Source organism: Liolophura sinensis, chromosome 6, assembly GCF_032854445.1.
Source record: "Liolophura sinensis isolate JHLJ2023 chromosome 6, CUHK_Ljap_v2, whole genome shotgun sequence".
In the NCBI taxonomy this organism is placed as follows: Eukaryota; Metazoa; Mollusca; class Polyplacophora; order Chitonida; family Chitonidae; genus Liolophura; species Liolophura sinensis.
The window spans coordinates 15,516,511-15,528,808 of NC_088300.1; the positions used below are offsets into that span (position 1 = coordinate 15,516,511).

Here is a 12,298-nt window from a genome sequence, read left to right on the forward strand (position 1 = left end):
GCTTCAAAAACAATGGAAGCAAAGGAGTCTTGAAAAGAACAGTAATAAATCCAGATCTCGGAAATCCACAGTTGGCAAAGCAAGCAGCTCAACCACTCCGCTTTGGTATGCTCTCCCTTACTGATTAAAAGCGACAGTCTAATGAAGCTTCAACATTATGTTTTACATCGGTGTTGGTTGATGCACGTTTGAACAATCGACCAACAAAAGGTAACGCCCTAACAGGGACAGCGTTGGCCTGTATGCGTTTACTTTCGCAAACACATGCTTATGATAAATCTTGAGGTCAACGCAACACGTTGCCTTTAATGACATGTCTTACTGTGTTCTCTCTGCTGTTTTCGTTTGAGAGAAATCGTGAACATCATATTTTAATCATTATTTATTTATCTGCCTGGTGTTCTGCGTCATACTCAAAAATATTTCACTTATACGACAGTGGTCAGAATTATGGTGGGATGAAACCGGGCAGATCCCGGTGAAACCAGTCGCAGGTTGATGGCGAACCTTCCCACATAGGGCCGGAGAGTAAGCTGGCATGAGTTGCATTTGAACTCATTTCGATCCTAAGCCCCCCTCCCCCCCTTCCCCGATATTTTACAACGAAATGAGTAGGGGAGACAAAGATTTAAATCTTTCTTTAGAACCGGTTTCTTTTCATTTCTATAAATAGAGCATCTGACACAAAGGGAATGTCTTGTTCCCTTTATGTCTCTGTGCTGTACGTCTTTATATTGTTAACGAACTTTACTTACATCATCTACATACTGGAACGCATTAAAGACGTCATAAGGCAGACATGACAGCAGGTCGATCACAAACCAGCTCTTTAAGTAATTCATGCGGATGATTTTCGGATCTGAAATAACTTCTCCGCTAGGCCCAACAAATGTGGTATGAAAGTTCAAAATGATATCGATGAAGAAGACAACATCTACAATGCTGTCGATGACGAGAAGTGGAACCTGATCCATTGTCTTGTTTTTGAAGGCCACGTTGTATGGGACCATGACGGCGGTGTAGAAAGTTAGACTGAGGATGATCCAATCCCAGATGGCTTTGAACACGCAGTAATGAAGGATGATATGGGGAGGGGTTTTGGGAGCTTCCTGGCGGTACTGAGGAAGCACGTCCGAGTTGAGGTTCATCATCTGAAAACGTCAAGTGAAACAGATTGGGGCAATGGGCCAGAATTACACCAACATTCAAATATGTGACGAGAAGTATAACAAATAATTTACGTCAAGAAAACAAGTATGAAACAAGCTTAAGTCAAATCTAAAAGAAAACAAAAACACAACTTGTGGTGAAATGCGGTCACAGTTAAGAGCAGCATGTATTAAAAAAAAACGATCCCATATTGAATTTCAGCTGAGTGATTTTTGTCTGAGAAAAAATGGATAAAATTCAAAATTACAAAAATAAGGCATTAGTGGAAAGTTGTCTCCAAGTTAGAATGACAGAAATGAAGAAAATCTATGAGTTAGTAATTCATTAAGACGTAAATCTGATTCCACACAGTTATATTATAGGAATGTTCACAACCTTTGGTTTCTCATACAAACAATACATACGCTCGAAAAGGCTACGGTGTAACACAGAATATGAAAAAACGTGAATCTGTCAGACTGTTGAAAATTATCTAGCATCTGATGAAAACACTGACACCATTGTTATCATATGCTGTACATTCACGCTGTAAACCAACAAACATAGTCACATGACACGACACAGGCCATCTCGATCTACTTTGGTTTCGTGGAGAGGAAAAGCGAAAAATATCAAGACTATATTTATGTTTATTGGATACTGGCTAGTTACAGACATCCAAACTGGAACGAATGTCAGTTTACTCTCAATTTCGCTCTCAGCCCTGGGTAATTAGCTGAATGGAATCCAAAGCTTTCTTGAATTAAAGACTACTTTTAGCATACGTTTCTTGCAGACTTGTTATCCAGGTTTTTTCAGTGTTTCATCATACATCCATGAATATTCAGTGGCTGAAGTGTCGAATGAGTGCAAGCATAACATAAGATAACAAAAATTATTTCTATGGAATTTATTTCTACCTTCATTATATTTTTTATTATTTTCCAGTTCGATCCAATCTTCACTCTGGTCAAAACCATGGATAAGTGAGTGGCCTGGGTCTAATCAGTGGAGACAAAGACAACTTACAAGCTGGCACCGGTCATGCAACAGTTCTTCTCATCCTAACTGATACGGAGATGTGTGAGGGTTATTGGGCTAAGGGTGGCCCACACACCAGCTAGCCGTGTGATTTGGCTAGCCACCATCTTTTTTGTCACGTGTACATCACCAGACGGACACCACACGTTGACAGGAAGTACAACATTTTCACTTGTCACAAGTCAGTTAGTTTCTGTCCTCAAGGGGCTGAGTGTTATCAGGAATGAATAGTGACATTCGGACGAATTGTCGTAAAAACTTCAAAACTTTTTAAAGGCAAATGAATCACTAAAATGAATATATATCATGTCAGATGAATGACCATTGTCCAGGAAAACAGTTCGATTTATTTTTTAAGACTTTTTTCAACCTGGTAAAATGCATTCTCCTTTTGGCCATATTGTGACCATTGACAATTACATCAGGTTTTCGCCACTTAATTCAGACTTTCAGACTTTTGCATTCCATATATTATGCGCGTATACGGTTATAAGCTTATTCATGAACTATATGAAACAAAAAATATGGATGACCAGAGAAGTAAACCGTAGAATGCATGTTTAACTGTAACTTATACTTAACTTTAAATAAAAAGTACTATTTTCTTGGACAATATTTACTGGTGTTTCATATGACATATACCTTCGTTAGTGTTTTCATTGCCTTTAAACCCTTTCGCCGCGTCTGATCTGTTTTATATATCGACATGTATATCAATATATCATGAAGACTCAGTCCCATATAGTTGCATGACGCAGTTGTTTGGCCCGGAATTTCGAATCCAAAATTTCGAATTTCAAGGTCAGGAATTAGACTAAAATTGCGGTCTGGTGAAGTTTCGTCAAAGCAGTTGGTAAGACGTGATGATGCTGCGCCTACAATGACTAAAACGTGACTAGCACGTCATGATGAGAAAAGATGAAGAGGTGTTTGGAAGAAGAAGGATGATAAACGTGCACATTTGAGAGTAGAGAAGGTGTGAGTAAAAAATGTAAGCCTAAGTTGAGGTGTTAATGAAACTACCCTGTTAGATTGCGTTATGTCTGCTACCACTGGCCGTGGATTGGTCGTTCACAAAAGCCAGTCATGCGCACTTCTGACGTGCGGTATTGCGGAAATTCCTCTAAACGTCAGTTACAGCATTTGAAGCAACGTTTGTTATTTTAATCAGTGGAGCGAGGCTTGAGATAACAGCTTCAACGAAGTTCCGCAGTACGCATGTCAGAGAAAGAGAGGACAGATTACGATAGGACACGTGACAACGTTCTTACTTCTGATGGCAATACTAACCTCTGATTGGTTACTCACATTTGCAATTTGTGAAGGCTTGGATGTATCGAATTTGGTGGTTGGCATGTGAGAGGAAAATTGCAAAAGGACGGAACGATTCCTCGTCACAGAGCGCGCTAAGCGAGCAAATTTGCTAAGACCAGCTGTGGGAAGAAACAAACATTGATTGCTTGATTTACTGATCAGTTCATTCATTCATTTATTGAATATTGACAAAATTAGTTCACTATTTGTTTTTGTCCCTATGTTCCACTATGAGATGTTAGTGATAGCAAATACGTAAGAGTATGAAAAAACCTTTGCCAAGCTCTAAGATACATTATCCCTGCAGGACACAAACAATCACTAGAAACGAGATTCGAGTTTAAGGCCTTTGTAGGCGTTGATGCAGTTGACAGAGCCTGATATAGTGATCAATATGATAGACGTTTAATTATTTGTTTTCTTGATAAGGCTTTGACGTCACCAACATGTTTCCATTCATATCACAATGGCGACTGTTTTTGGGTGATGGCGGAACCAATAATATGTGTTTGTGGTCCTGCTTCACTGAAACACCATGCCGAAGACACCCGACATGACACCCACTACTACTTGGACTTTTAGCACCAAGGCATAAAGCACTAATCAATGCATCTGATTAGTGGGCCTACTGATTCACCGTGATGGAGAAATGTGTATCATTTGCCTCGTAGTGAGAAGTATATATGAAAACGTACCTGTAATAAATAGGATGATGTCTTGTTTTTGTAAGCGTTATATGTAAGTTATGCAGGTGTTACAAGCATATCGTAAAATCTGGACACCTACACATAGGATCAGGTAAATACCTGGGTATGTTTACGTAAACAACACCTGAACTAATGACCTATGTCCTGGTATTGAAACGTACTGAAATCATCCTACGGTATCACTTTCTTGGTAACATTGCTATGGTTAGACAAAACGGCACGGTTTGCTTAATGGTGTAACCTGATAATGTTGTATGCAGTATGATCAGGTTTCAGGGTGAATAATAAAATGTATGCAGTATTTTGTAAAAGTCTCTGTGTCGTCATTTTGCCTATGGAGGTCTAATATCAGCTTCATAAAAGTGCGCATCACTTGGAATCCATGTCAAAGACACCAGGCGGTATACCAGGTTCTAGACGGATCATAAGGTTATACACTGAAAGAAAAGTTTGCGTCACTTGACTCAAAAATCATATCATATATCAAGTTATATAGTTTATTCCACACAGAAGACTGAGTCATATGACCAGATCAACTGAGTCAAGAAACTCATCTGGTTATACTGTGACTCACTTGGTGAGTTGTTCATGGTTCAGCTGATCTGGTCATATGACCAGTTTTCTGAGTCGAATTAGCTCAATTGAACTACTCAGATTTTTGGTCAGTTTACCCAAACTGTTCTCCTGGTGTAACTTGACACGGAATTGAACGCGTTTTTTCTCGCTTATGAGATGATAACCAACTGTTCAGTTCATATAGTCGTTGGAAATGATATAATAACCTTTGGTTCCATCGTCCTCAATCGGCTGTTTCAATGCTGTAATATCCTTAAAAGTGCATAGGAAGAGCACCACCTGATCTTTCTCATTTTTTATAGGCGCTATATGGAGTAGGAGCCACAACGGTGTCCCTGAAAAATATATAAAAAATAGCTTTATATATAATATTAGAAAAACAAGTAACAGCAGGTCTCTGTGCAACCCAGTTACCCTTTAAACAATCAGTATCTATGAGTTCTTATCGCCCGTAGCATTTAATAACCTATGATTTTTATCACATTCACTAAACAATGAATGCAATTAAAAGATAAGAGGAAATGCATATAGTGACTTGATTCAGACCAGGTAATACCTGTCAAACTAATTACATTTGTATATATTGAAAATATACACATGGATGACCACTCTGATTGTTCAGCAACTATTTGAACTTTTCAGTTATATATGGTTGAAATCGCAAAAACAAATATAAACTGAGTGTTTAATGAACATGTGTTAATATTTTTCCACGAAAATTACATTCGATAACACTATCTCGTCCACACTTTCCAGCAAAAACAAATCCATTCAGCTATGAGTCGCTAATTTTTTGTTAACACGGAGGTTGACTCAACCGCAGCATGTATGTATGTAGAATATGTATACTTGGATTTTTACGTCGTATACAACAATTTTTCAGTCATATGAAGACGAGGAGTGATTAAGTCTGTGTACACAAATCATGTCGATGGCACCAGACATGGACACATTACACTGACACAGGTTAATCAGTTCTATTTCCTTGCTCTAACCTCTCAGTGCCGACTGCAGCAGTTGGAGAAGGCAGATTGCAGAAGTAGGAGAAGGCAGACTGCAGCAGTAGGAGAAGGCAGACTCCAGAAGTAGGAGAAGGCAGACTGCAGCAGTAGGAGAATGCAGACTGCAGTAGTAGGAGAAGGCAGATTCCAGAAGTAGGAGAAGGCAAACTGCAGCAGTAGGAGAATGCAGACTGCAGCAATAGGAGAAGGCACTACTTTTTTATATATGAGAACATGAGCCACTTTCACAGAACTTTTTGTAATATTTCATTTACGAGACACATCTGCATAAAAAGTTGAGTCAAACCTAGGCTAAATCACTTTTTGCCTAGTTCTTAAACTCGCTATTATCTTTCTGCAGGAGAAATTAGGCTGGCTGAGGTTTTTCTAGTCATTAGGAGATCGTGACTCACTATCACGACAGTAAACGAGCTATATACGTTATCTGTTTTGTCTGGGAACTTAATCCCTAGACAAAGCAACAGACGCACACAATTTCTTGTACGGCAGATGACAAGCTGACTCGTTATCAGCTTTGCAGATAGGAAACTGAGTCGTTATAGTTTGGGGGACGGACAGACTTGTGCTTTTTCCTTTTCCAGCAGACGACAAGGTGACTCACTATTTTTCTTGTACAGGAGGATTTCCACTTGCTCTTGGTCCTGTATTTCGAAGGCTTTCTCCATCCTGGTGACGGTCTCTCTGTCCGTAAGCTCCCCGTACATGAAGCCGCATGTGCTACTGCGTTGCATGACTTCTGCTCTGTTGTATCCGGCGAGCTTGCAGAAGCCATCATTACAGTAGACGATGGGGTACTCCACGATCCGAGCGTTGGCCAGCAGGAAACTGCTATCTGTTAGGAACAATAAAAAGATACCTTTGTAAACAAAATAAATCTGATGTGGAAAAAGAAAGTGAGGCGTAAAAACGAAACCTAGCAAAGACGGTAAGAAACCACCGTATCTCGACTTCCTATCGTAAGGTTGCAGTCGTATGCTTTTTGTCACACTGGTTAAATTGTTCTATAGTATTTAATGCATTTTCTACTTCAGGGCGGAACATGTGACGTTTGTAAGACTGGCAAATATATTTTATGTAATTATATAATTAGTTTGTGTTAGTCGTATTGTATTAATAAAATAAGGGCGATTTTGTTTTTTCTTTTCTGTTCTTTCCTGATTATTCACTCTCTGTTATTCCACCCTCCTGTCGGGTATTTCCAATTATTTTAGGTTAAAATTAAAGCCATGTAGGGGTGTACCTGAAGGATAATATCACTCAAAGGAATTCATAAATATGTTTTTTTTTTCTAAACTGTTTTTCGGAAGGTTATATCAGTTGCATTTGCTATCGGCATCTCTAGGTTACAGGAGATCATGTTCAATCTCTGGGTGAGTTCACAGTCCAGCCAATGGTTTCTTCTCCGGTCGCACGAGGGACGGTCTCCAGCAACGTGGGGATGGTAGCTGGTTTCCCCTCGGGCTCTGCCCGGTTTCCTCCCTCCATAATGCTGGCCGCCGTCGTAATAAAGTGAAATATTCTTGAGTACGGCGTAAAACACCAATCAAAAAAATAAATCAGTCAATCGCAAGGTCTTGGGTTCAATCCCATTCTCGGGCTGGAAACTTCTTACATCCCTCTGTTCTTATTGTTCCCCAAGTCTCGGTAGCAATAAATGATCGACGGTGGTCTCTTGTGTGGTCTTGCATGAAGTATCTTGGAGATGACTTGCCTTATACATCAGTAACATGTAGGCCTACGTCAATAGCTTGTTAAGGTCTGCAGTTGACTCCGAACACTCTTCCATCCACAAAACTGGCCACCATTGTATAATTGAGCAATTCTTGAGTGTGACGTTAAACATCAATCAAATAAACAAATAAATAAAATAAAAAAAATATGTAAATACTACGGTTATGTATTTCTTCACAATATATTGCCACGGACGTTGCCCCAGACTCATGATGCAACGGCTTAGTAAAAATATTTGGACATCAGGTTTATGACTGGAAACCAGCATCTCGCCCCACTCGTAGAAGAAGTGGAAAGTGCTGATATTATCAGATTTTCCGGCACGCCATCGGCCGTGAATGCGTACAACCTATGCATGTTGGTGTTATATCGTCGTTGCTGTCCATCAAAGAAAGTACTATTTGATTGGATAATTGGGTAGTTATTAATATTCATCAGCTATTGAGTAGGGTGAATCGGCTGTTTCTGTCTGTTGGATCATAGTAGAAAACGCATCTGTATGCGAAGTGTCGGACATAAACTGAAGACGACATGCAGTATGTAAACAGTGGACATCACTTGGTATTGGCAACACATGGCACATTGTATATAGCTTGTCACATAGTATTTGGTAACATGACCTTTGGGCAAACATTTTACTTGTTTTTTCAACCCAGTTTGATTTACTGTGAACAAAAGCATATGTACTTCATTAAACGGGTTGATAAAGATAACAGTGTTTATGGAAAAACAAACCCATGTCAATATCCAAACCAAAACCGCTAGAACAACATAAGAAGCTTTAAACGAATGCATGAAACCCTTATTTGGTTGTTGAAATGATAAGGCTGTACACGTTTGTTAAGCATCTGTGAGACTGAATCATCATCCGACCGAAAATCAAACATGTCGTCTCCCTGTAATTTTATTGGCACTTTTTAGCTAAACCAAATCGGCCCTTCGTATAATTTCATATCACACCCTGACCCAAATTCTCACTAGATTATTGACTTCCAGTAAAGGGTGTCTCACATGGCCTTTATTGTTTAAACCACACTTCCTTTATCCGAACATGACTATAGGATGGCTTTTTGACGCAATTTGTTGCTAAGGAACGAGTAAGTTCTGTATTCATGTACACACCACAGTGAATCATGTGGCCTGTATACCTGTACGCACCACAGTGAACCATGTGGTCTGTATACCTGTACGCACCACAGTGAACCATGTGGTCTGTATACCTGTACGCACCACAGTGAACCATGTGGCCTGTATACCTGTACGCACCACAGTGAACCATGTGGTCTATCATGATTTAACGTCCAGAAATTTCCATGGCCTATATACAACGGAATGGCGGCTCCGGTGATACCGGAAATCACCATGACAAAGGTCAAATTGTTCACAAACTGTTACAGGTTCCCATGGGAGCAGATGTGTGTGTCAACCCAGTGCACGGTTACAGAAGCTTTTCTACTGACTACTTATGCAATCTGACATCTATCAGTATGACTTGGTGCTAACTTTCATGAAGGCAAAAATCCTTTGTTAGCGAGCCATATATGAGATATGAAAGGCTTTGCGATGACAGGAACGGTTCAGCCTTATATAAACTATGGACTCAAAAAATTTATCTGTTAAATTTAACAGAAAGTTTGTTAACTGAGTTATGCTAGAATGTATTCTGTTATTATTACACAATATTGTGTAATAATAATATTACACATATTCAACACAATATCCTGTTAATCAACAGAATCGTTATATTGAATTAATAGAATATGTTTGTTGTATTCAACACAATAATCTGCAGCAATAACAAAATACATTCTGGCATTACTCAGACAAACAGAGTCTCTGTTAAATTTAACAGATCATTTTTTTAAAGTAGACTTTGAACTCTGCATTCATCATTGTTTGCATATAGGTTTACTGACTTCCTGTAAGAACTTGACCCAAAGCACTAACGGATATCACCAAGTTCTTGTAGACACTAAGACTCCTCCAAAGCTTAAATGATTCTGTGATCTTCAGTTTTTGTTTCCATGAACGCACAAATCTTCCGTTCGAGAGATTAACGGGAAGTCAAGTGGTAGTGCGTGTCGTCGGGAGACATGGAGTATAATAGAGACGAAGAATGTGTTGTCGTGCGATGGGTTACCCGACTAAACTCTGCGTAAATACTATCTATAACCAATTCCGGTAACAGCCTATTCTTTGCAAAGAGCAAATTGACAATGGCATCGATCTGAGTTTCGGAGACGGTTGTCATGGAGCTGCGTGCCTGGCGTTGGTCACGCCACAAAATGGCCGCCGGCGGACATTATACAAAACTCGGCCAAACCAATATGGTTCTAAATAGAGTAGTTAAATAAGTACTCTCAGACATGTCAGAAAATACACACCAGTCTTTTGTGTAAAACACATTAGCTGTGTTATATGTTAAGTAAAATCAGCGGAAAAGTTTCGCACAATTTCCACAATAAAAATGATGGAGTCGTAACGACATCATATTTTCATTCCTTGTGCACAATTACAAATAAAGACTCTTTATCTACTGATTAGCAATTAGTGTGTTATGAAAACAGCCTTGACACTCGCGAACATCAACCTTCTTAAGCAAGAACCGGTATATACTCACACATTTTTTTATAAAATAATTCGACCAATCACAAACGTCTAATATGAGGATTATAGATCTAATCACATAAATAGACGGAAGGGGCATTACTTGGTGTGGTGACGTCATCGATTTCAGCGCATGTCTTTTTGTGTGTCTTTTTTATAAAATCCTCTATAAACAGATACAGAACAATTTTATGTAATGTTTGATTTTTTCACATTTCGCAAATTGATAACATATACAAATATATCATAATGACGTTCAAATAATTTGATTAACTTTAACCGTAAATTATCCGGACACTTAAATCAATAAACCTCATAGTTGATCATCAAAATCCAAAATCTTACCAGCTAATGTATTTCTATCTATTCAGTCATAATTCAGGCGTAATATTTTCTGTTTTATATGTGATATAAAACAGAAAATATTACGCCAATCTTCACTGGACTGGAAATGACTGAATGGATAGAAATACATTAGCTGGTAATGTATGTGATATAAAACAAAATATTACGCCAATCTTCACTGGACTGGAAATGACTGAATAGATAGAAATACATTAGCTGGTAAGTTTTTGGATTTTGATGATCAACTATGAGGTTTATTGATTTAAGTGTCCGGATAATTTACGGTTAAAGTTAATCAAATTATAAATTTCACAGAAAATTTAAAGAATGGAAAAGACAGTATTCAGAACAGCTGAGAAGAGATCTAGCAGCAGAGATGTTATGCTAAGTATATATTCTTATCTACTCGTGGAAATAATTGCACTTCATTTCTTCTGACTACATGTATTCATGAAAATGACGTGGTATTGCCTTTTGTGTTCAAAGTATTTGTTAGCAATGATTAATAAATAAAACTGGAACTCGGAGACAATCGGAAGATTCTAAAAACGATATATATGTAACGAAAGATTTTTCCAGAAAAAATACGCGGGAGATTTCATCTTTAATATGATAAAATGTATCGTCCTCAGATGATGTAAAACAAATGTGATATTTCTTTTCAAGCAGCATATTTTACTGTTTACATGTATGAAACTCAGCTTGTCAATGCCCAGGGGTAAGTCATAACGGAAAAATTGTACTGCCAGAGAAAGAAAAAAGTGTGCCTGTACTCCACAATATGTGGGCGTTGAATATAAACGATGTGTAGGCATTCTGCATTTCCTGTTCCTTCCAGCTGACATATAAAGGCCCCCCAACAACTTCATCGTACATCAATTTTTGTTTTATTATTATTATATAGCACAACTTTGCGTGTAGACCCGATAAATAGATTAGCAAACCAGCCTCGTATATGCTGATCGGCCATTTTGATCTAGCGTTTGGAGCTATTTCAAGCCAGAAGTCAGCTATCCAAACACAGACCCAAGTGACTAGCTGATCTGCTAAACCGGACGTTGGCCGTTAATCTCTGTCGATATTCTGTATGACGTCGCTGTGTACTCTATGATTTATAAACGATGCATAGCTATACTTGCACTTGGTACATTGTACTAAATGTGAAGAATGAGGAAAGGTACAGGTCATCATTGCATGGGTTAAACCACACACACATTTGCTACAACATGTACCCCCTCCGCCAACAGTTCTCTCTCCCTCTTCTTTGTGTTTACGTCACCGGAGTAGCAGGACTTGCCGTGGAAAGCGTTAACAGTCTGATCGATGGTGTGCTTAAAGGTAACGTTATGGGCACGCCAGTTATAATGAGCGGTCAGTTTTTGTGGAGAAGGCTGGGTAGTGGAGCAGAATAGCTTAGTCGATGCCATTACATAGAAACTCTGTAGAGCTTGGGAGTTAATCAATAGACAAGGTGCACTGGCGGCGTGACGTATAGCTAAATGGACAGGTTGCCAGGCAACAGTTTACACATATACATACTTTGGGTCAGTGAATAAGCTTTATTATCAAGGTCGGGGTGAGCTCAAGCGCTGTCTCTATGGCAGCAGAGTCATACCTTTACCTGGCCGTTATATCGACACAAGGGCAAATTAAACTCCTTCAGGAGTTAGATCTTCATCTACACATCAACGATAGCCTAATGAGATGCATGGCATAACATGTCCGTGGCCCGATGCTCAACAATGTCATTTGAAAAAGGAATCCGCTTGGCTGGTCGCCACCCAAGAATCACGGTAGATTTAGTAT

At 39.0% G+C, this 12,298-nt stretch overlaps 1 protein-coding gene across 1 annotated transcript in view; it reads right to left on the bottom strand.

Annotated features, from left to right (window-relative positions):
- The window catches only part of LOC135468594 (potassium voltage-gated channel subfamily H member 1-like), a 49,294-nt gene that overhangs the window by 12,801 nt on the left and 24,195 nt on the right, over window positions 1–12,298 (bottom strand). The window contains exons 2-5 of the mRNA XM_064746935.1: window positions 6,411–6,641; window positions 4,994–5,122; window positions 3,499–3,623; window positions 756–1,151 (exon numbers count right to left, since the gene is read on the bottom strand). Coding sequence (XP_064603005.1) covers window positions 756–1,151; window positions 3,499–3,623; window positions 4,994–5,122; window positions 6,411–6,641 — 881 coding nt within the window. The remainder of the gene's footprint in view (window positions 1–755; window positions 1,152–3,498; window positions 3,624–4,993; window positions 5,123–6,410; window positions 6,642–12,298) is intronic.